The sequence below is a fragment of the Asterias amurensis genome, chromosome 21, assembly GCF_032118995.1.
Source record: "Asterias amurensis chromosome 21, ASM3211899v1".
NCBI classification, from domain to species: domain Eukaryota; kingdom Metazoa; phylum Echinodermata; class Asteroidea; order Forcipulatida; family Asteriidae; genus Asterias; species Asterias amurensis.
The window spans coordinates 14,923,924-14,948,519 of NC_092668.1; the positions used below are offsets into that span (position 1 = coordinate 14,923,924).

At 40.6% G+C, this 24,596-nt stretch overlaps 3 protein-coding genes across 5 annotated transcripts; 1 reads left to right on the forward strand and 2 right to left on the reverse strand.

Moving 5' to 3' along the window:
- Positions 1-48: 48 nt before the first annotated feature.
- On the forward strand, positions 49-8,380 carry LOC139952888 (steroid 17-alpha-hydroxylase/17,20 lyase-like). The gene is made up of 9 exons (XM_071952170.1): positions 49-522; positions 1,000-1,179; positions 1,759-1,852; positions 2,593-2,751; positions 2,870-3,078; positions 3,362-3,487; positions 3,791-4,030; positions 6,583-6,681; positions 7,077-8,380. Exons 1-9 carry the CDS (start codon positions 375-377, stop codon positions 7,346-7,348), a joined length of 1,527 nt encoding a protein of 508 aa, XP_071808271.1. The 5' UTR covers positions 49-374; the 3' UTR covers positions 7,349-8,380.
- On the reverse strand, positions 7,757-15,608 carry LOC139952889 (cytochrome P450 2J4-like). 3 transcript variants are annotated; one of them, XM_071952172.1, is made up of 9 exons: positions 15,444-15,608; positions 14,802-14,981; positions 14,243-14,333; positions 13,614-13,772; positions 12,910-13,118; positions 12,509-12,634; positions 11,841-12,080; positions 10,030-10,128; positions 7,757-9,611 (listed from the first exon to the last, which is right to left on the reverse strand). In XM_071952172.1, the coding sequence occupies exons 1-9, from the start codon at positions 15,598-15,600 to the stop codon at positions 9,349-9,351; spliced, it is 1,524 nt and encodes a 507-aa protein (XP_071808273.1). In that variant the 5' UTR covers positions 15,601-15,608; the 3' UTR covers positions 7,757-9,348. The 3 variants fall into 3 exon arrangements, with proteins under 3 accessions (XP_071808273.1, XP_071808274.1, XP_071808275.1); XM_071952174.1 differs by having other exon boundaries at positions 9,482-9,611; positions 9,908-10,128; XM_071952173.1 differs by lacking the exon at positions 12,509-12,634.
- A 1,166-nt stretch (positions 15,609-16,774) lies between these two features.
- LOC139953341 (acyl-CoA desaturase-like) lies at positions 16,775-22,636 on the reverse strand. Its single transcript, XM_071952849.1, has 5 exons — positions 22,248-22,636; positions 21,201-21,469; positions 20,253-20,383; positions 19,601-19,806; positions 16,775-19,454 (listed from the first exon to the last, which is right to left on the reverse strand). The coding sequence occupies exons 2-5, from the start codon at positions 21,445-21,447 to the stop codon at positions 19,016-19,018; spliced, it is 1,023 nt and encodes a 340-aa protein (XP_071808950.1). The 5' UTR covers positions 21,448-21,469; positions 22,248-22,636; the 3' UTR covers positions 16,775-19,015.
- Between the last annotated feature and the right edge of the window lie 1,960 nt (positions 22,637-24,596).

Sequence of the window (24,596 nt, forward strand, 5' to 3'; positions counted from 1 at the left end):
TCGATCAAAGGCTACAATGAAGTGGCAGTTGAAGGAACACACAACACACAATCCACTGTTGTGTTAGTACCACAAACAATATTTTCGTGTGGCTATTATCCGCTGTCACCAGATTATTCCAGCCTTGGGCTTATCGCAGCCCAATACAACGTACTCTTGCGTAAGAAATACTCATCAGCCACAGATAATGCATCATACGGGCATTTGCCAGTCGACTATTAAAGAAGGTTGAAGGTGAAACATTGACTGAAAGTAAAGTTCTTGGTTCAGGCATTCACTTCAGGTGGTCTGTGCTTCCCACTACCCCCTGATAAAACCCTTACCAGCTGCCCCTGGTTAATTGGAACGAATGTTGAACGGTTTTTTTTTTAAAGATGGTTGACACCGAAGCCTATTTGAACGTAACCACCATTTTGGTTGGGTTGGTTACTCTGGCTGTCATTGCGCTGTACATGAGTACCCAGAGGCCTGCTGGTTCACCGCCCGGACCCACTGCCTTCCCAATCCTGGGAAATATTACCAGTAAGTATTATTATTAATCAGATACTAACTTATTCTGTACTTTTTATGAATGCTCTACCCCCTCAAGGCTCTTTATGGTATGGTGTGTACTAATATAAGTTGTTAACATTGTAAGTATTCAATTTATTGTGTTCATTTATTTGTACTATCAATTAAATATTTACCTCGTTAGGTGCCTTGAGCAATCCTTGTGGTGGATATATATGTGCATTATAAATTGTTGTATTATTTATTTTTTGGCACAAAAACTTTGCCAGAACATCAGCCAGAACATCATACAGTTACTATATTGCTTCAACTGGTACCATGCAGGTACCATAGAGGAATAACTGGTACCAAGGTCATTTTTGCTTTTGAACTCATTGATAAACCACTTTCCCCCAAAGGTGACCCAGTATGAAAATGTCTTCAATATTGATCATTTCTTGAACTTTAAAATGGAAATGTTGGTAACACCTTTTCTTTATCTTTGTATAGCCTTCATGACCAATAAGCCTGTCTTTGACGTCTTTTCGGATCTGAGACAGAAATATGGCACCATATTTTCCTTGAAGTTTGCATTGAGGAATGTTGTTGTCTTGAACACCATTGAAGTTATCAGAGAAGCAATGGTCAAGCAGGCTGTAGAGTTTGCAGGACGACCCCGGATACCATCCAGTAAGTCCATCTTAGGTTTAGTCACTGTCTTATTAAATAGTTTTTAAAAACTTTGAAAACTTTGGACTTTTCTGTAACTTCTGATCTCAGCTGAGTTACATGGGGTTTAAGGGCCTTATCAAACGAGCATGTTTTGTAGGCGACTTGGAGGCAACCAACTGCATTGCATGCTACAGGACCACTTGGGTAGCACATTAGTCATTCTTTGTATATCATCTTATGACCCACGAGAACAAGAGGTGTCATTCAAATGTGAATTCCCTTTCTTCGTGGAGATTGCCTGGAACTTGTTGCCCATAAATTGCCCCATGTGACATGGCTCTTAGGCTTGCTCCTCACTTTTAAGGTTGGATTCTTGGGGGGCTTGGACTTGGACTAAGGTCAAACATGACTTGGAAGAATTTGGACTTGACCACTTGGACCTGAAAGACTGAGACTTCACCTTCTAAGGTAAGCACTTGAGACTTGACCTATGGCTAGAAAATGGAGACAAACAAACCAAAAGAAACAAAAGGTACTGAATTGTTCAAACTATGCTAATGACATAAATTTTGTTGATTTGTCTTCTTTATAATTTAGTGGAAGTGTTCACAGAGGGGTATAAGGATATCGTTTTCACTGATTATGGTCCACAGTGGAAATTTCAACGAAAGCTAGCCCACTCTGCCGTTAGGTAAGCCATTCTACCATGTCTCTTTCAAACAAACATTGGGTGGTCGCTAGGCCTGGGTGACTACTGCGACAGGTGGTGTAGTCACGACTATATAAAGGAAGTTATTGACAGGTGGTGTAGTCACGACTATATAAAGGAAGTTATTGACAGGTGGTGTAGTCACGACTATATAAAGGAAGTTATTGACAGGTGGTGTAGTCACGACTATATAAAGGAAGTTATTGACAGGTGGTGTAGTCACGACTATATAAAGGAAGTTATTGACAGGTGGTGTAGTCACGACTATATAAAGGAAGTTATTGACAGGTGGTGTAGTCACGACTATATAAAGGAAGTTATTGACAGGTGGTGTAGTCACGACTATATAAAGGAAGTTATTGACAGGTGGTGTAGTCACGACTATATAAAGGAAGTTATTGACAGGTGGTGTAGTCACGACTATACAAAGGAAGTTATTGACAGGTGGTGTCACGACTATTTGAGTAGTAAACTTCACTAGTCCCACAGGCCTAGTGGTCACTAGCCCAGGCCTAGTGGCCACTAGCCCAGGCCTAGTGGCCACTAGCCCAGGCCTAGTGGCCACTAGCCCAGGCCTAGTGGCCACTAGCCCAGGCCTAGTGGCCACTAGCCCAGGCCTAGTGGCCACTAGCCCAGGCCTAGTGGCCACTAGCCCAGTGTACAAACTTATAAAGGAAGTTATTGATAGAATTATCAGTTCATTGTTTATGTTTCTATTTCAGACGTTTCACCCGCAAGGAAGAATTGGAAAAGCTGGTGTTTGCAGTGACTCCGAAAGTGGGTCAAATTCTGGATGAACAAGGAGACGAGCCTTTTGCGCCAAAGTATACCATTGGGCAAGCAGTTTACAATATCCTTGCTACAATGTGTTTCGGAAAACAGTAAGTTCAAGCAAATTTGATTTTTTTTTTTCCAAAAAAGAATTTTCCTTTTTATGTTGAAAGAAATTATCAGTCAAAACAATACTCTATCGGGGAAAAAACTCTTTATTTTTTACAGATATAAAACTGATGACCCTGACCTCATGGCATTCATCACTGCTAATACTGAAGCTACTGAAGCTTTTGGCAACGGTCTGCCTTCGGATTTTTTTCCGATCTTGAAGTACGTCAAACTGCCGGTTGATAGACGAGTGAACAAGTTGGTCCAAGTATATTTCAAGCTGTTTTACAGCGAGTTTGAAAAGCACCGTGAAAATTTTGACCCAGGTATGCAAACAAGTAGTTGTTCTTGTTGGGTCAGAGTGTAATGTCAAGGGTCACATTGTAGTGTCAAGGGTCACAGTGTAATATAAATAGAATGTTTTAGGTATGGCCAATGGAGTCCTTTATTTAATATATGTTTGTATACTGTGAATATTATAGTTGTAGTACCATACACAGCCTGTGAAGTAACAGTTGAACAGATTCACACACTTTCTCTACTTTGCTTGAAAATTTGACCGATAAGAAGATCCTTTTATAAAAAACAATTCCTGTTTCCTTGTTTTAGAAAATGTCAAGGACTTTTTTGACACTTTGATCTTGACCCAGAAGGAGGCATTAGCTGCCGGTGAGGAGGAGGCCAAGCTACTGACGGACACCCACATTGTTCAGACTGTCATTGACTTGTTTGGAGGTAAGCAAAAAAACCTACTACCCCCCAAAAAATGAAATGGCATGAAGTATTCACTGTCTTTCCAATCATCGCGATCACCTTCAGATTGTGGCCCAATTTCATGGCTCTGCTGGCTGCAGAATTTTTTAGTCTTTGCGAGCATTCTCTGCTTTCAGAGTTAATGGGACATTTTTAAACTTGCTGTGTCAACTTCAGTGCTTAATAACAGGAAGAATGGGCTCTCCACAAAGAAGAAGACTTGACACTCTACGCACAGGTTCAATTGACACTTGCAATTATTATTTTAATTTTGTTGTCAAACAGCCGGAACCGAGACCACCACCTTAAGTCTTCACTGGGCAGTCGCTGCACTGGCAGAGAATCCTAAAATCCAAGAGAGGATTGCCCAGGAGATTGATGATGTCATTGGTCGTGATAGACTGCCCTCTCTTGACGATAAAGGCAACTTGCCATATGTCGAGGCTACCTTACTAGAGATTCTCCGCTTTGGTTCAGTTGCTCCATTGGGTGTTCCACATTCTACACTGGTTGATACTACACTGAGTGAGTTTGAGTTAACCTTATTATGCTTATCCATTGGTCTCTCCTCGCCCCCCCCCCCCAATCGTTACAATTACCACCCTCCCCATCGCCCTAAACCCCCCCTCCCCATCGCCCTTAAGACCCCGGCCCTCCTCATCGCTAGTCTTGGTTCCAAGACCATTGGTGTTGTGCGGTCACACACAACCGATTATGCACGGCAAAAACTGTCCACGCTTGTAATGAATGAACGCTAGCGGGCGCTCTGTTTCTCTGATTTACGGATCTCACCATGTCCTGTGCTCACCATGGTGAGATCTAAATCAGAGAAACAGAGCGTCCGCTAGCGTTCGTTCATTACAAGCGTGGACAGTTTTTGCCGTGCATAATCGGAACGTTGGTTGTGTGTGACCGCGCAACACCAATGGTCTTGGGACCAAGACTACCTCATCGCCCCAAACACCCCCCTCCCGTTAGCCCTAAACACCCCCTCCCATTGGCCCTAAACACTTCCCTCCCATTGGCCCTAAACACTTCCCTCCCATTGGCCCTAAACACTTCCCTCCCATTAGCCCTAAACACCCTCCTCCCCATCCCCCTAAACACCCCCCTCCCCATCCCCCTAAACACCCCCCTCCCCATCCCCCTAAACACCCCCTCCCCATCCCCCTAAACACCCCCTCCCCATCCCCCTAAACACCCCCTCCCCATCCCCCCAAACACCCCCCTCCCATTAGCCCTAAACACCCCCTCCCCATCCCCCTAAACACCCCCCTCCCCATCCCCCTAAACACCCCCTCCCCATCCCCCTAAACACCCCCTCCCCATCCCCCCAAACACCCCCCTCCCATTAGCCCTAAACACCCCCCTCCCCATCCCCCTAAACACCCCCCTCCCCATCCCCCTAAACACCCCCCTCCCCATCCCCCTAAACACCCCCTCCCCATCCCCCTAAACACCCCCTCCCCATCCCCCCAAACACCCCCCTCCCATTAGCCCTAAACACCCCCTCCCCATCCCCCTAAACACCCCCCTCCCCATCCCCCTAAACACCCCCTCCCCATCCCCCTAAACACCCCCTCCCCATCCCCCTAAACACCCCCTCCCATTAGCCCTAAACACCCCCCTCCCCATCCCCCTAAACACTTCCCTCCCATTAGCCCTAAACACCCCCCTCCCCATCGCCCTAAACACTTCCCTCCCATTAGCCCTAAACACCCCCTCCCATTCGCCCTAAACACCCCCTCCCCATCCCCCTAAACACCCCCCTCCCCATCGCCCTAAACACTTCCCTCCCATTCACCCTAAACACCCCCCTCCCCATCCCCCTAAACACCCCCTCCCCATTGCCCTAAACACCCCCTCCCCATCGCCCTAAACACTTCCCTCCCATTAGCCCTAAACACCCCCCTCCCATTCGCCCTAAACACCCCCCTCCCATTCGCCCTAAACACCCCCCTCCCCATCCCCCTAAACACCCCCCTCCCATTCGCCCTAAACACCCCCCTCCCATTCGCCCTAAACACCCCCCTCCCCATCCCCCTAAACACCCCCTCCCCATCGCCCTAAACACTTCCCTCCCATTAGCCCTAAACACCCCCCTCCCATTCGCCCTAAACACCCCCCCATCCCCCTAAACACCCCCTCCCCATCCCCCTAAACACCCCCTCCCCATCCCCTAAACACCCCCTCCCATTAGCCCTAAACACCCCCCTCCCCATCGCCCTAAACACTTCCCTCCCATTAGCCCTAAACACCCCCCTCCCATTCGCCCTAAACACCCCCCTCCCCATCCCCCTAAACACCCCCCTCCCCATCGCCCTAAACACTTCCGTCCCATTCGCCCTAAACACCCCCCTCCCCATCCCCCTAAACACCCCCCTCCCCATCGCCCTAAACACCCCCCTCCCCATCGCCCTAAACACCCCCTCCCCATCGCCCTAAACACTTCCCTCCCATTAGCCCTAAACACCCCCCTCCCATTCGCCCTAAACACCCCCCTCCCATTCGCCCTAAACACCCCCCTCCCCATCCCCCTAAACACCCCCCTCCCCATCGCCCTAAACACCCCCCTCCCCATCGCCCTAAACACTTCCCTCCCATTAGCCCTAAACACCCCCCTCCCATTCGCCCTAAACACCCCCTCCCCATCCCCCTAAACACCCCCTCCCATTAGCCCTAAACACCCCCCTCCCCATCGCCCTAAACACCCCCCTCCCCATCCCCCTAAACACCCCCCTCCCATTCGCCCTAAACACTTCCCTCCCATTCGCCCTAAACACCCCCCTCCCCATCCCCCTAAACACCCCCTCCCATTTGCCCTAAACACTTCCCTCCCATTCGCCCTAAACACCCCCTCCCCATCTCCCTAAACAAGGGTTCAAAAGGGTAGGTTTGGGATGGGCCCCACTTATAGTTCCACTTAGTTATGTATTGGCACCCTCTGTTGTTTGAAGTTGTCAATGTAAACAAGACAACTTTGAGGCAGCAACTAGTCTTTGGTGTTATACAAACAAGTGGAGTTAGTTTTAGTACGTTTTGTGAAGCTAAATTATTCTTGTCTTTTTCTTTATTAGATGGTTACAAGATTAAGAAAGGAACGATGGTGATGATCAACCACATAGGTCTTCATTTTGACCCTGAGAAGTGGGACCAACCTGAGCAGTTTAAACCAGGTCAGTTAGATTAGTCTAGAGACTATACAGTTTAAATTAATGAAAGATTCAGGAAAGTCAAAATGCTCTCCCGAGATATCTTGTGAAGGAATAGAGCTCCCTGCATTCTAGACTTATAGGTTGGACCAGCTTGGTATCCGTCAAGTTCAAAGAGCACGGCGCATGATTATTGGTTGGACCAAATAGCTTGGTGTCCGTCAAGTTCAAAGAGCATGGTGGATGCTTATTCATTACCTTTGGCTTTGTGTTTCATCCCTCAAATTAACATTGCTCTTTAGAAATTTCATAGCTAGTGTTAGCTGAGATTCTTTCCCCCATGTTGGAAATTACCATGAGCTGGAATCTCTAATAGGGTACATAAATATTCAGTCATTTTTTTCTTGGTTTTTTGACAGAGCGGTTTTTGAATGAAAATGGTCAACTTCCCGATAAACTACCTGAGAATTTCCTCCCATTCGGCCTTGGCCGACGAGTCTGTCTTGGTGAAGACTTTGCTAAGAAGGAGCTCTTTCTTATCTTCACATGGCTGTTTGGCCGGTACACCTTCTACAAGGTACCAGGGAAGGAGGAGGAGTCCCTGATGAAGCTGACTACTGTTTCAGGCTTTGTCCACCAACCTCTTGACGGTATGGAGGTGTGTGTTAAGAAGCGCTATGAGTTTGAATAAAGTGACCTGTTATTCCTAGGTGTGATTTCGGTTTTCTAAGATACTGTGCTTTAAAAAGTACTGTTCTGGTACAAAGATATCAAGTGTGATTTATCCAATGTACTTTCTTGTACAAAAAAAAAATTCCCATGAGTTTATCATGGTTTGTTTTTGTACAAAACTGCCAGTGCATACTAAACACATGCAAAGATCAATTCGTTTTTGTATAGTCATTTAAAGGGAAGGTACACGTTTGGTAATTGTCAGAGACCAGTCTTCTCACTTGGTGTATCCCAACATAAGCATAAAATAACAAGCCTGTGAAAATTTGGGCTCAATCGTCTTTAGTCATTTTAAACTAATGACCAATCTATATATTATCCACTGTGATTTTGAGCTATGCATGCCTGCAATATGATATCATGTTATGGATGCATTTACACACAGTACACAGTCAACCCTCCTACTGTCTGCTCATTCATGTGTCATTCACTTTTGAATGGTAGATTAACTATGCAAGCCTGCAAAATATGATATGTTATGTATGTATCTACACAGTACACAGTCAACCCTTCTACTGTCTGCCCATTCTCGTGTCATTAAGTTTAGAATGGTAGATTAACTATGAAGCCCGCAATATGATATAGTGTTATGTATGTATCTACACAGTACACAGTCAACCCTCCTACTGTCTGCCCATTTATTTGTCATTGACTTTAGAATGGTAGATTAACTATGAAGCCTGCAAAATGATGTCATGTTATGTACATGTATGTATCTACACAGTACACAGTCAACCTTCCTACTATCTGCCCATTCATGTGTCATTCACTTCAGACTGGTAGATTGACTATGAAGCCTGCAATATGCTACCATGTTGTGAATGCATAACTGCACTTTGTGTAGATAGGTATATGTGCAGTTGCCACACTAAGCAACCTGTGGCAAATTTCATAGAGACGCTTTAGCAGAAAATATTGCTGAACAAATTTCTCGCTTAGCATTAATGAGGAGGATACCAGTCACCAAGTGTTCATTGGACACAGTGGTAGGACACATAGAATGATAGCCATGAGGAGAGTTATGAACAAACACAATTAGCTAATGAAACCATTGCCGGTTTATTTTAAATTTAGCTTATTAGAAATATAATTGTTTGCTTTCTTTTATCAAGTTGGTGTGGCATATAGAAATTAGCAATATATCAAAGTTAACATTACGTACAACATTCTTAAATTGGGAATTATATGATGGTGTGGCCTTTAGAAGTGGATGTTATTTCAGTTGAAAGAATTATACATATTAATTCTTTAGATAAGCATTTATTACGATTGACATATTTTACTAATAGTTAGTTGCTGCTATTAGTGATAACACGGGGTTTAGTAATCAATATAACCAATCAATTATTACTGCTGAGAATATAATATTGTGATTTAATAAAAATCTTTATAAAGCAGAAACAACATTTATTTTTTGTCATAGTTTTTTTAGTATTCATCATAAAATAATTTTATAAACATAATGGGCTTTTGTGGTAACAATAAAAAAAGTACTTGAATATTTAAAAAACGCACAAAGTGAATTGTTGTATTTTATCAGAAAGCTGTGAACATCTGCCACACTGCAACATCAGTAAGCTATACTGTTTCCAATAATCATTTAAAGGGCAAGACTATTCGACCCCTTCAGCCCGTTTTGGATAGCATTAATTTGATCAGATGGCAACGTGTCCCTTTAATTCAACCCGAAAAAACACTTTAAAACGTAGAGTGATACCCTGTCTTTATCCGCAAGGATAAAAAGTGCTTTTCAGAACCAGTAATTTCATTGGATAAACTTGCAGTGACGTAAGCCTTCTCAATCTGTGTTTTGATTGGTCCGAGGTGACGTTTGGCAGCTGCACTTGCGGTCGTCTGCATATGAATCTAGGTGAAAGGTGAAGATGGGCGGGGATTGACCTAGGCTATACTCTGGCGTTATTCACGAGCCTCGAAGTGTGACATCAGATGTTCAGGCTTTTAAAAACGTCGCTTAACGCACACCTGTAACTCGTTTCTCGGCTGATGGTTGAACGCTGAGTTTGAAGTCGCCGTAAGTAATGACGTCATCTCCTTCCCTGGTACCTTGTAGAAGGTGTACCTGCTAAACAGCCACGTGAAGAGTAGGAAGATCTCCTTCTTAGCGAAGTCTTCACCGAGGCATGAACGACGTCCACAGCTGAAGGGCAGAAAACTCTCTGGTAGGTTGGTTAAAAGCTCTCCGTTGTCTTTCAAGAAATGCTCTGACATTGCAAGAAATAATACCCACTATGACGTAATGAATTGTATTATTCAAATGCATTTGTAAACAAGAGGGAAATACAGATTTGGTATAAACAATAAAATCTATGTTCATCATTCCTATACAACAGTTCAGGCATACAGGACACGTCCTTTACAACTTTGTTTATCATAAAATATGCCCTGCAGCGGCTATACAAGGCTGGTTGGGTCACGGCAAGTTGGTAAAAGACAGAAAACGTCTGCTTACAGCTTTAAAAAGGGTCTAATTCTTTATCCGAGTTCACCAACTACGTACCGTACTAGTGGCAGTGGTTAGTATTCGGGCTTACGGTTGAAAGAAGTAGAAGCAAAAGCTAAGACTGACTGAACTTCGACCATGACTCAGAGCAGGTAGTGCCTGGTGTTGTTGGTGCTTACCCGGTTTGAACTTGTTGGGTTCAGCCCAGTCTCTCGGATTGTAATGCAAAGCGAGGTGATTGATCATTACTGAGGTACCTTTAGGAATCTTGTATCCGCCTGAAATTGCACATAGTATAATCTTAAATGTTGCAAACAAATAAATCGATAATATACAATAATGCAAAGATAAAGTCTAGTATACGCACATGGTGGATCTATGTAGGCGAATACAGGTGGAAAGTGCCTGTCACTGTCGGGATCGGTATATTTAAGTTCTTTTGTCAGATATATATTTAATATTATGTATTGTTTTTTCTCCCCTTTTAAAAAGTAATTATTGTTCTGACGATTGATAATAATAGAAATAATAATAATAATAATAATAATAATAATAATAATAATAATAATAATAATAATAATAATAATAATAATAATAATAATAATAATAATAATAATAATAATAATAATAATAATAATAATAATAATAATAATAATAATAATAATAATAATAATAATAATAATAATAATAATAATAATAATAATAATAATAATAATAATAATAATAATAATAATAATAATAATAATAATAATAATAATAATAATAATAATAATAATAATAATAATAATAATAATAATAATAATAATAATAATAATAATAATAATAATAATAATAATAATAATAATAATAATAATAATAATAATAATAATAATAATAATAATAATAATAATAATAATAATAATAATAATAATAATAATAATAATAATAATAATAATAATAATAATAATAATAATAATAATAATAATAATAATAATAATAATAATAATAATAATAATAATAATAATAATAATAATAATAATAATAATAATAATAATAATAATAATAATAATAATAATCATTTCACCATCGCATCATCAAAGATGGAATAGACCCACAATGTAGGATATGCGGAAAATATGAAGAAACCGTAGACCATATTATCTCTGGATGTCCAGAGCTGGCGAAGACGGAGTATATTCATCGACACAATAAGACAGCGGCGTACCTTCACTGGAAAATTTGCAGGCATTACAACATAGAGACGACAGGGGAGTGGTACAAACATCAGCCGACAACGGTCACAGAGAATGATGTAGTCACCATCCTCTGGGACATGCCAATCCATACTGACAAAGAGATTAAAGCCAACAGACCCGACATCATCATCAAGGACAAGAAAGACCAGAGGTGTATACTAATTGATGTGTCAATACCTTCCGAACGAAACACCTCAATTAAAGTTGCCGAGAAGCTGTCTAAATACAAAGACCTTGAGATCGAGATTAGCAGAATGTGGAGTATGAAGACCGAGACAATCCCAGTGGTCATCGGAGCTCTGGGACTAGTAAAGAAAGGACTGGAGAAATTCATTGAACGTATCCCTGGCAGCATAAGCATCAACTTAGTCCAGAAGATTGCACTCCTCGGCACAGCTCACATACTACGTAGAATTCTGTCATTTAAATAACATCACCCCTTTAGCGCCTCAGATCCAGAGTCTGGATCCGGCTCTGTAGGATGTATCGTAGATAGCATAAAATAAACTTCTTAATAATAATAATAATAATAATAATAATAATAATAATAATAATAATAATAATAATAATAATAATAATAATAATAAGACTTGTAATGCGCACATATCCACCCTGCTGGGTGTTCAAGTGGCCTTTTTTGTTTGAGAGTTAGACTTGGATGACCAAAATTAATGGTCAGATACCCAAAGTCATGTGGTGCACAACTTAATGGGTAGTACCCTCCTCATAGTGATATACCTATTGTACGTACTCACACAATGAAGTATCCGCCATTACTGAATGGGGTATACCAATCGGAACCACGCTACCAAATCGGAATACCTCCAAGATGGTAGCCTCAGTGTATGGCAAAGTGCCTTTATCGTCAATAGAGGGCAGCCTATCACGACCTACAACCTCATATATCTCCATGGCAACCTTCTCCTGGATTTCTGGATGTTCTGTCATGGCTGCTATGGCCCAGTGTAAAGTGTGAATGGCTGTGTCAGTCCCAGCTGTTAAAGAACGAAACATATTAATAAAAGATTATTCATCTCTTTGGGAGGCTAATCACTCTAACTTTTGCAGCTAAAAACCTGGATCACGAATTAACGAAGGACAAGGCTAAGCAGGTGTTCGAACCGCAGGAAGCTAGACGCTTTCGGTAATCAGCCACTGTCGACACATAACCAACCAGATCAGCCACAGTCCCTAAATAGTCTGAGTTTTTTTTTTTTGGAGAAAGGAAAACCGGAGGGCATGGAGAAAACCTTTGTGGCATGTGAGAGAACCAGCGCACAACTCTACTCACATTGTGGCCGTAGCTGGGAATCGAACCAGCTACAATGGTGAGTGAGAGGCAACAAGCGCTTTACGCACGAGCCACCCTGACCCGCCCATGCCAACCCAACATGTTTTTAAAAAATGACGTCATTATCAGTACCAATCAACAGATCCATGACGATTTGCACAATGTGTGTATCCGTCAGCTTCCCTGCCTGGTCCTCGCCAGCTTCTTTCTCTTCACTTTGTTTTAATATCAGCAAATCAAACAAGTCACCGACGTTTTCTGCAGAATGGAACAAAACATCTTGTTGACAACTCTCATTCTTTTGAACGATATTGGTAGGCAAATGGTGTGTGGCATGTTGTGTTATTGCTGAGTGCAAGTGTTTTCTTAGACTTGATTCAGTTCCCGTTCTCGTGTGAGAGGTCCCTATATATTCGCCGTCAAAATGAAGCTATTGTGGTCCCGAGCATAGGTTGTGGGAGTTTTCTGATGTCAGGCGAAAGGACTTTCACTGGATTTGGACTTGAGTAAAGTCTAGTGTTCTCTTGACTTACCAGGGTCGAATCTTTCGCGGTGTTTGTTGAACTCATCGTAGAAGAAGCGATGGAACGATTTCAGGAGTCTCTTGAATTTAAGAACCGAAGGTATGGGTATGTATTTTAAGATTGGAAGGTAGTCAGCCGGTTGGCCATTGCCGACTTGGTACATCACTGTATTCCGTAGATCAATGTACGTCATAATCTCAGGATCGTTTAACTCGTACCTGTTTAATATAAAAGTGCATTTTATTTGGTTTAGCTTTATAAGCAGAGACTTTCAATGCCTTTATACCGTGTCGTGGCAACCTTTGACTTGGCCCTTGCACACATAGCAATAAACTAAACTCCTTACTTCCAATAACACCTACTAGACAAATTCAAGGATTGATGTACGACGTATGGAATAAAAATCCAAACAGTGTACCTTATGCAATTACGTCATCATCGGACACTTTTGCATCACAGTGAAACGACTACGAAACAGTGACAACGTATGTTCGCACGTGCTTTTATGGGCCAGAAGCAAACCTTCTCTTAAGCTCATCAGAGGGCGCCATAATGATGACGTCATAAGGTATAAAAAGAACAAAGTGAAGTCGTTGATGAATCCAAAATCATTGCGTACGGATCTGAGAGTTCCGGAGGTTAAGAAAAAAAAATGCAGTTTGGAGGGCGTGTCCTAGTAATAGGCCAATAGAGAAATCAGTGAACATACTTACTTTTTGCCAAGGGTAAATGTAGCTAGAATGTTATACACGATGTTGCAAACTGTCCACTTTGGAGCGAATGGTTTGTCTCCAAAGGCATCAAGTACGCTGGCTATTTTAGGAGTGACATCATGGACGAGCCTCTCCATCTGCTTACGTTGTGTGAATTGTCTGGAATTTAGAAGAACACGTCTATGTCCTGTTATGGATTTATAGAATTGGTGTATTTGGCTTTAGCTCCAGCCTCGCTATGGGCAGCGCGACCAGCCTCGCTTTCGTGGCAGCGTGCCGTATAGATCATACCTCTCTTTTGGCTGAGTACGTCGCGTAATGGCAGAAATGGTGCTCTGTGCCGACAGAATGGCGCTTTCAAAATGACCGCGTTGCCAAGAAAGTGATTGTCAAATACTGCCGCCACGATTGCATACAAGACATTTTCCGTAAACTTCGGCGACGCAGGGGTAGCTTTTCCCAGTTAGTTCCCAGGGCTTGCAAATCAAGTATTTTTGAGTTTTCAAGGTAACATTATGAACAGAAAAACCTCATTGTTTGTGTTCCTCTCCTACTAACGTAATAAAATGCTTTCGAATTTAAAACTTCAAAGAACAACAGGCTACTTTGTTTAAAGGATTGAAGTTTACCTGAACACGCTGTGAGCAAGTTTGCGCTGGTATTTCCATTGTGGCCCATCTGAGAATATTATATCTTTGAATCCTTCAGTGAGCAATCCAACTGTATTAAATCAAAGTAAAACAAACTATCAATAAATTGCATTTTAATCTAAGAACTTACTTTGAACAGATTGTAACACAGAATTAAAGAAAACGTCTAAGATCACAGCATAAAACTTACCCGGTCTAATGATGATGATAGTAGAAAACATCCCTTGAAATATTTGTCTAAAAATCTCATTTTTAATTAAAAATTCATAAAACTAATTTCCTATTTGGAGTTTATCGCTCAGTGAGCCTTTTTTATTCGTTTTCTTTTAAAATCGATGTCATGCCAAATCTAATCGGTTTTTCCCTCTTTTCTCGTGACTCAGATGGCCGATTGATCTCAAACTTTTCCAGGTTTGTCAGTTTATGTATATGGTGGATTACATAAAGTGCTTATCTGCCACTGAGCAAAACCAATTATGTAATGTTTCTTAAAGCTGACATGAACCGAATAATAAAAACCATAAGAACTATTTGATACCAGCGTACGCCCTTCCTCGTCCTGAAAACTCCACTGCGTGTTTCACATAGGCTTCCTTTACAACCTCGGCGCTATTCAGTAACACAGTGTTCTGTCCCGCAAAATTCAGAGAGTAAATGTCGCCATATTTCTTGTGAAGTTCTCTAAAGAGTTGATGGGGGGATTTGTTGAAACCGAATCCTGTTTTGGAAGGAAAGTTTTTTTGATCAATTTCTCGGCAAATAACACTTTCACAAAATTGTTGTCATCGAAGTTCTTTTATTCTAATTAAATATTTGTTGGAACGTAACTAAAATAAGAGCCAACACAAAATTGTAAATATCATTGTCGACATATTACAACAATAGGCTTTTAATCTGATTAACCATGTTACTGTGACGGTTATTATAGACATCCCCACAGAGCTATTACTTTCAATATTTCCTTTTATTTATTTAAATTATTGGGACACTACAATGCTGAGACAAAAAGTGTACAGAGAAGGGCAAAAGACTGCTTCATTATTCATTATGTCAAAATTATTCACTGCGATCTCAAACATGCCACAAAACAAGACCATGGGTAGCCTAACACCCTGCAGATTATTATTAACTATTGTAAATAATAAATACATTTTATAAAATTTGTAAATTAAGTATTTACCCAGAAAGCTTCCAAAGATTGGCAGAGAACTCGGCCCAGGCGGGAAGCCATCCGGCCTCTTGGTTCGTTTATAGAAAGCAAAAACACCCAAAATAAACACCGCAATTAAAATGGAGGTTGTTGTTTGGCCGAGTTGGGAGGCTCCAGAAGCAGCCATTTTGGATTTGTTTGTTTGTTGAATATTTACTTAATATCAGCCATGGCCTCTGTGTTATGTCACGTACTTGCAAGCGACTCTAAACCTTTGGACTCAATTTGGTCTGATCAAAGTATTCGATAACACATTCTGTAAAATAATAATCTTTTCAATTGTATCGAACCTCCTTTATTTGTAATAACCATCTTCGGGCCTCAAACGGTCTGATTAGAATCGTTCAAAATGCACCCATAACCCCCCCCCCCCCCCTCCTGCACAAACCCTTTAAAAACTTGGAGATCAATGACTGTTAAAGATGGAAAGTATGTTTTTCATTGGTGAATGATTGGTTTATGAAAGTGATTTTGTTTCTTGTATCCCCTTCCAAGATGGGCCTGACCATTATTTTGATCTGGGTCTACTGCTCCTCGTTTTGCGTTCAGCTTGTCGACGGCGTTCAGCTTGGAATGTGTAGATCGACTCGGTGACAGGTTATGGCTTTGGCTTACAGGCCCTGGCTTACAGGCAAAGCCACGACTATTGTTATTATTGGCAGAGCTGTAAGTCATGGTCGAAGTTCAATATCACAGGCTTATCTCTGCTTCTTTCAACCCGATTACTAATGGTTGATCTGAATGACCTGCACAAGTCTATTTTTATATACAACGCATTCATATGCTAATACTTCACACAATGGGAACAGTGAATTAACAATAGATGTTCCCAAGTTCAAGAGTATCATGGTGATTATTGATTGAATGGAACGGAACTTGAAGTACAATTTATAGGTATGGTGATAAGGTGTCGTCGTCATAGGAGGTCCACTGAGCAGTTAATTTGTTTTGTTTCAAATGTAGGGCAGAGTTAGTTGGTTCAAGTACGAAGTACGGGGCAAGAACCCCATTGGATTGAAATGAGAAAAGGCCTACTACGTTGTTTTAAAGATAATTTTGACAAATTAGTTTTTGGGAGACACTTTAAAAATACTTCCAACGATAAGTGGTAAATCTGGTATAACACAATGTTTCTAAACAGTTCAGTCTTCATTCTTAGTCTCTTGGATGGCAAAACTAGGTGTATGATGATTGATATAGCAAGCCAAGTACATGTACATTGAACCGGGGTGGGTGCGTTGTGTCCAGATCTTTCTCGTAGTTGGAAGTTTTTTAAATTTTATTTCTCGAATCAGAATAATCCAAATGACACATTACATAATACGCCGATCACTTTGTTTTAATCATTGCAATGCAACCACGAATTGAACACATGACTTATTCCTTTCGTGTTCAGCTACATAAAACAAAACATCTCCTCACAAAGTGTAAACAACTAACAAGTAAGTACATTTAAAGCCATTATACACTTTCGGTAAACAGTATTGTCCAAGTCACACACTTCGTGTATCACAACTTATATATAAAATAACAATCCTGTGGAAATTTAGGCTCAATCGGACATCGGAGTCGGGAGAAAATAACGGGAAAACCCACTCCTGTTTTCGTGCGTTTCGCCGTGTCATGACATGTGTTTATAACAAATCCGTAATTCTCGTTAACGAGAATTTATATTGTTTTACCGTTTTCTCAAAAAGTAAAGCATTTCATGGACTAATATTTCAAGAGAAGTCTTTCACCATTACTTTCTGTAAACCCTGTAAATTATTTGTAAATCTGTGAACTTTTTTTTTTTTCTGTACCGAAAGGGTCCAATGGCTTTAAAGACACTAGACACTTTCGGTAATTGTCATAGACCAGTCTTCTCAGTAACTTGGTGTATCTAAACATATGCACCAAATAACAAACCTGTGAAAAAAATGAACTCAATTGGTCGTCAAAGTTGCGAGATAATAGTGGGGAAAAAAAACCTTGTCACACGAAGTTGTGTGCTTTCAGCATGCTTGAATTCGAGATCTCAAAATTAAATTCTAGGGTCTCGAAATCCTGTTCAAATATTTTAGTGAGAAATAACTTTTTTCTCGAAAACGACGTTACTACAGAGGGAGCAGTTTCTCACAATGTTTTATACTACCAACTTATCTCCATTGATCGCTATTAAGTAAGTTTTTATGCTTACAATTATTTTGAGCAATTACCAATAGTGCTTTTAAGTCGAGACACTAGAGACAAAAAACAACGAATTTCGCAACTCAACTTATTTAGGTCACGCCCTCTGTATACACATTGGCCGTTGTCAGATGCAATTGAGTCCGCCATGCAAAACTGTCCTCATCGGACACTTTTGCATATGCAATCGTGTCCACGGCTATGCAAAAACCGTCTCGGCGGACATGTACATGACTGTATGTATGTGCGCGCGTAAGCGAGCGTGCCTGCACTGAACCTACGTAGCCCATATGCAGCATGAATATTCACGTATTTTATGATTACAGTAAATACCCAATGGCCGAACCTTTCCCATGTCATTCATGACACACACTTGGCTTGTAAAAAAAATGGCAAACGTGTTCAGTCGACCAAGCGCGTTTAATTTACTGCAAGGACGGTTTTGCACGGGGGTGGACACAACTGCATATGCAAATGTGTCCGGGCGGACAGAATTGCATTATGTAATAATGTCCTCCGAATAGTATTGCATAGAGGACATAATTGCATGCGTCACCGGCTCCGAACATTAAAAGAGCACGTGAAGTCAATTCAGCATGTTTTACTTTAAGAGTTCATGTTTGACTAAATAATTGTTTGACTAACATTGTCGATGTGTTGAACGACTCAAGTGGTTTGACAGAAAAAAAGGTTCCTGTGATTAATATAGCGATTTGAGCTACGAGAATATAGCGCGTGAAGCTGCAGCAGATACAGCAATATTTACAATACAAGATACATGCACTCCTATATACATTTGTTTTCCATTTGTAAAGGCTACCACTATAGCCACAATTTAACTTAATCAAAATGGTGACTTTCTTCGACGAATTTCATTCTTACATGCCGTGTCTAAATTGATGACTTCAGCAATGGCTCCGACCGGAACGCTGAAAATTATCAGACATAATTTAAACAGAAAAATAACAGAATGTGAAAGTTCCGACACATTTAAGAAGTTCCTGACTTATATACAACAATTCCTTAATACGGAATTGTAAATTTTGGCTCTGCCTGTCGAATTACTGGCCATATTCTCAAAAAAACTTTAAAAATCTACAATAACTGCTCATTTTGTGCAATGTCTAGAGTATGTGTGGCAAACTTTTTCGTTCTCCCAAATTGTTGGTAATTGACACCACTGAAGCAGTTTGCAACATCTTCATGACGTCACGTTATGCAATCGGGAGACTGTGCATTTTTTTATACGGCCAAATATTAACTAGAGAACGCATTACTTATAATGTTCTTTAATTTTACATGAAAGTAATCCAAATGCAACTGCTTTTCTATATACAGCAATACATAGATTAAAGAAAAAATTGTTTGTGGACTTAGTCGCATCCCACTCCCGCACCCAAAGAGCCAGTGCGCTGCATCCTGGCTAGTATGGTTTTCTCTGGCACTGTCTTCCGCTCTGTGACCTGGCCCAAGGTTGCCATCAGATCTATGAACATGGTAGTGAGGTTGATCTTCCAGCCGAACTCACTGGTCTTGTAGTCCCATGGGAAGGTATGATGGTAGTTGTGCCAACCCTCTCCTCCAGCGAAGGCAGACACCATGATGTTCTCTGAGGGGTTGATGAAGCGATCATAAGGCTTGTTCCCCCACATGTGGGCTGCGCTGTTTACCATCCAAGTACAGTTGAGAGTGAAGCAGTAGCGTAGCAGTCCAGCTACGTAAAAGGCATTCCAGATGGATTCTCCCCAGCAGATCACCGGTACAGCAGTCGGTAAGATGAAACAGAAGAACAAAATCAACGGGAGATAGAACCTGCCACAAAACACCACAACAACAAAGTCATTACGAATTGGAATACAGCTAGTACCTGCCACAAAACACCACAACAACATTACGAATTGGAATGCAACATTCATCGTTTCGCACTGACACACATTCAAAAAGTAGCTCCTACTCACTTTCTTTGGTATTTCACCACAGGGTCATCCAAGAGGTCACGAAGGTCAATTCTGGACCCTTTCTCGATCACCTTAGGATGTTTTCGGCAAAGGAGCCAGCCGACGTGAGCGAAGAAGAACCCTCTTGTGGCGTTGTGTGGATCGGCCTCGGTCTCCGAGTACTTGTGGTGAACTCGGTGGTCACGTGACCACTCGTAGATGTCATTCTGCAAACCAGCATGAATAAATAATATTCAAGGACACGTTTTTGTTGATGTTACTAAACTGTAGGTTCAAACTAGTTTCTAAGATTCTTGACGAGAGAGAATAATCTGTTTGCAAGTTGCAGTAACCGATATTTTACATAGCCCAGCTTGCTTTGAAACAAAATGTGTTTCCGATGTAAATGTTCATAATTCTGTGAATGAACCGACTACTACCTATAGGGCATTTGATTGAGCGCAATTTGAGTTGCTTAACTGTGTTTTTTTATGGGATCGTGCATGGAACACCATACAACGTTTGGTGGCTTGGTGAAGTTGTCTTTCAAATAATGTTATTCAATTTTCTAAGGTGAAACTTAAAAGTGTCACTCATTAAATGTCATGTATGAGACCAACATTTGGGTTTTTCTTGTAAACCTTGGTGTGGGATTTGTTTATGTCTTATTCACCTGGAGTGCTATGGAGTTAAACATTCCAAGGAGTATCCGTAGAGGGAGCTTTGCTTTGTATGTGCGATGAGCCCACAGCCGATGTGCTCCTGCCGTTATGCCAATGCCGGAGCACAGATAAAGCCAAATAGCTGAAAACAATTTGTATAAATTATATTAATTAACTTTAACCATTAATATATATGCACAAGTTATTGTGAAAGTAATATTATAAATGCCAGACGTTGTTTTGTATCAACATTACTGGAGTGAATTATTGAATAATGATTCCATAATGTCATGGCAACTGTGCCCTTGAGCAAGATACCTAACTGTAACTTGTCATGACATTTTCTGTAATGCAGATTTAAAAAGGCCCAGTGCACTTTACTGCTATAAAAGGAGGGGTTTGCTCCTCTGTTAAAACTTATTATTACAAGTAATCTGCTTACTTGTAACTGTATCTTTCACTCATTGTATATTTTATTGTTCTCTTTATGCCCTTAGAGGTTTTTGCATTAGGCGCTTTACAAATGTCTTTACTGTTTAATTATCTTAATGCTGGGTTTATGTTATTCAAGGGAAGGTATACCTTTGGCTTTTTTAAGCGGTCGATTGTTTTAATGCTACATACAATGTTAATAAAACCTGTGAAATATTAATTTCAAAAGGTTGCGTTTTTGAGATATTGCCGAAATCTTGATCCAATATATTAAATGTCAACGCATGAAGAATAATTCTCCATGGAAATAAACAATCTGAGAAACGTATCTAACAGTAACACTTCTCAGATACAATATTGGGGGCATTACAAAAGTGATATCTTTTTACATAAGCACATTACTCAAAATGCGTTTGTATTAAAAAGCTGCTGTAGTTTTTGAACTAAAAGTTAATTAATTTTAAGAGTGATTAGCAAACGTAGACTTTCCCTTTTATTAAGTGTTCATCATTATCAGTATACATTACCCCATAGGAGAGTGTATGCCATACACTTCCACGTCAGTGCAAAGAAGGCATACACGGCTGCAATGTGTAGCATGGCCATGATAAAGACGTTACGCCACACTATTATTGTCCGGACTTCTTCCTCGGCGGGCTGTTTGTCTACAAGCAGCTCGGCCGTCTGAACGGAGTCTGTCTCGGTTACGTCTTCCGTAGTCCCGTCGTCTGGGGTTAATCCCATCCCGGAGTAGATGTGGTTTCGTGGCGCCATTTTGAATTAATTGCTACCAGGCCTATTTAAAATTCGTAAGACAAAGGATTTTTTCTTATAAAAAAAGGGTGCAACGCAAGAGCCTTTACCGGACACCATTAAAAAATATTAAAACATGAAACATTGAGACCGTAGGCCTTGATGAAATATTTTAGTTGGTAGCAATAAATAACTATACACTATTAAAGATGCTATGTCAGATTTTTGGCCCCAAACATTAAAAAAAAAGTGAATGGTATTTCAAAAAGTATCACCTGCTCTAACGAAAAAAAGTTTAATGGTCAGGAACCATGACAAAAATTTAAAACGTTTCTTATAAAACACATAAGAATTGGTCACGTGATATATTGTCGGGATCCCGACAAAAAAATTATTTTGAGCACTTTATTTCACTGCTACTAATAATTGGCGGACTTTTTCGAGCAATGGCTCAAATAAAAGCTTGTAACTTTCTCGACCCCCATCAAAATACCTATTGAATTTTAAATCAAAATGTTTGGGTCAAATCGGCCAAAAAACTGACATAGCATCTTTAACATGTTGGATTTCGAGTCAGAATCCATTTTTTAAGACGTTCTGACTCAAGTCATCAGATCTTCACAAGGCAGTCGTTTCCGGGTTGCTTACAATTTCGTAGCACACTAACCATTCATTTTTCATTTTCAACAATGGATGTTCAACAATGTATTTCCTCCCTCCATGGTTTAACCATGGTTCAACGCATAAAAACCTCAGGCTTAAAAAATATTTATATTAACTGAAATCACAAAAAGCAATGGCTTTCAATGTAAAATACTCACCAGTCTCCAGTCCCAAATTAAAATGTTACTCCGTTATGTTCGCGACCAGTGAATCCAGTAATGTGAGTATTGAATGAGCAGATTGAGACACTCGTCGACTGTGCATGCGCCGGAATCACCTTCAGCAGACTGAGCACGCAGTAGTTAATTCAAAACAACAGCTTCAGAATCACGATGCACGTACTTCACTTCCGTCCAAAGCATTTGTAAACCAAAACCCTTGACCTCTGTCCATACTCAGCTCAGATCAATATACACTATTGTTCTATGTTGATATAGTGAAAGCAAACCAGGACTTTGTACTTGGATTCTGTAGTTTGAAGTAACTTCCTAGACGTACTCCACTGTTTCAATGTGCACAAAATGCCGGCTAGGACAATCTATTATGAGTCACGGGTTTTCCGTCAGAGCGAGCGGGAGCTGCATGGAATAATATTAACATAATTTATTATAATAACGTCCCTTTAAAGGCTGCACATGAGACAAGTCGGTCTATGACCGCCTAGCCGTGACCTCAATTGAGTTCACGGTCACTGATTTGATCCTTGTGGGCGGGGGCGGGGGTGGGGGGGGGGGGCTATAGACTGACCCGTCATCCCCCACATGGAGAACGGCCCTGGTTTAACCACACTGAGGGAGGAATGGTTTTACATACACAATAATCTCATGGGTACAATGACTTCATTTGATGTGCAGTGACGTTTGATTGACCGAGGCCATGCACGTACATTGCAATGCTGTACTTGACGTAAACATAACGTTGTTTTATACGTGTAAACTGCGAATCTCCACGTGAAATGAATGCAAGGTCAATGGAGCGTACGCTTGCCATGAGGGCGCCCTTTGTTGTTCCTGTGATGTGGCGTAAGCATAGAGTTATATATAAGAACGGGCGTAAGCTAGTGTTGAGTGATGAATGGCCGGGTATAACAAACTTTTTATGTCATCACTTTACCCATTAGTATTGTCAGCAATCAATCACTTGAAATACAGGTCATTTTAAACAAAAAGTATTCAAAATCTGCTTCTCCCGCTGTATTATGAATCCCTTTTATATATGACGGTTTCCATGTTGAACAGCCGAGGGTGCCTATTCTTCTAAAGAAGTTTTTCATTTGCTTGCGAATTAGTATTTAATGTTTTGCATCTATCTTTAGCTTCTTTAGGGAGCCACTTTGTGATATGTGGCCCCCGGGGCTGGATGTATCGTTTAAAGATATTTCCATGCACTATTAGTTTTACTTGTTAATTAACCTTTTCAGAAACTTGGGAAGGTGGTATTTTGGATACGTAGTTGTAGTGATGGTGTGCAAGTATTGCAGAAATCGAGCGTGAGGTAAACGTTTTGGAACAATTATTCACTTTATGCAAATCTTATTGGTAACGATTTGCATAAAGTGAATAATTATTTTAAAACGTTTATTTCACGTCCGATGTCATACTTGCCCACCATGACTTCATCGACGTATCCAAAACATCCCTTCGCCTAATTTCTGCCATCGTTAAACAATTTTTGACAAAAATAATGCTTTAGGTCAATCCAGGATGGACATATCTTGAGGATATATCCAGCCTCCGGGGGCCACAAATCTCAAAGTGGCTCCCTAAAGAAGCTAAAGACAGATGGAAAGTACTATTATAGAAAAGTGATTCAAAGTTTATCTCTCACGGTTAATAGCACCCTTGGTATAATAAATCCCTGAAAAATCGGACGACTTCAAATGAACTCGTACTGAGCGTAATTGATATAGAACTTTACAAGCAACTTCGGAAGTCTTTGAATAAATTAAAAACAATGAATCTAAGACCTGAACGAAAAACTCATTTATTTAGATCCATCAAAGTTTGTTAAGTCCAGGTATTTCATCTCACTTAAAATTATGTAATGTTTTGTTAATTGTCCACTTTAATACTTTGTTATGGTCATTTTGTACGTGTATTTAATTACTTTCTTTTTCATTCATGCTTAGAAACCCTGTATTGAGCGCTAGATAAACAATGTCACTAATATTTATCTTTTTGTAAACTTTATCAGATAGAAAACATATGTCGCTGCATGTATATCAAAATGTATTCAATTGTATGGAATCATTGGACCTAGCGGCAGAGACCTGTCCCTGTCTTTATCCAAAGACAGCGGCCCAGCCTAGAAAACACCATACAAACATCTGATAGAGCGCCCTCTTTTGAATCCTCCTCCTTCGGCCTCCAGAATAGTTTTATGTTAATTTCCCATAAAATGGGCGTGGACTGTGTCTCCGGGGCACACGCGGTTTTCTGTACAGGTCCCTCATTATTATTATTTTGTTCATGGACGGAACATCTGATTGGCTTACAGCTATTACATCA

Excerpts from the sequence above, each read along its gene's own strand:
- LOC139952889 (XM_071952172.1), bottom strand. The coding sequence starts at position 15,600 with ATGGCTGCTTCTGGAGCCTCCCAACTCGGCCAAACAACAACCTCCATT. Across the intron at positions 14,982-15,443 it reads AATCTTTGGAAGCTTTCTGG|GATTCGGTTTCAACAAATCC; the intron begins GTAAATACTTAA and ends CTTCCAAAACAG. Across the intron at positions 12,081-12,508 it reads CGTCATGGATCTGTTGATTG|CTGGGACTGACACAGCCATT; the intron begins GTACTGATAATG and ends GTTCTTTAACAG.
- LOC139953341 (XM_071952849.1), bottom strand. The coding sequence starts at position 21,447 with ATGGCGCCACGAAACCACATCTACTCCGGGATGGGATTAACCCCAGAC. Across the intron at positions 20,384-21,200 it reads GGCATACACTCTCCTATGGG|CTATTTGGCTTTATCTGTGC; the intron begins GTAATGTATACT and ends AATTGTTTTCAG. Across the intron at positions 19,455-19,600 it reads GTGGTGAAATACCAAAGAAA|GTTCTATCTCCCGTTGATTT; the intron begins GTGAGTAGGAGC and ends GTTTTGTGGCAG.
- LOC139952888 (XM_071952170.1), top strand. The coding sequence starts at position 375 with ATGGTTGACACCGAAGCCTATTTGAACGTAACCACCATTTTGGTTGGG. Across the intron at positions 523-999 it reads AATCCTGGGAAATATTACCA|CCTTCATGACCAATAAGCCT; the intron begins GTAAGTATTATT and ends ATCTTTGTATAG. Across the intron at positions 1,180-1,758 it reads ACGACCCCGGATACCATCCA|TGGAAGTGTTCACAGAGGGG; the intron begins GTAAGTCCATCT and ends TTTATAATTTAG.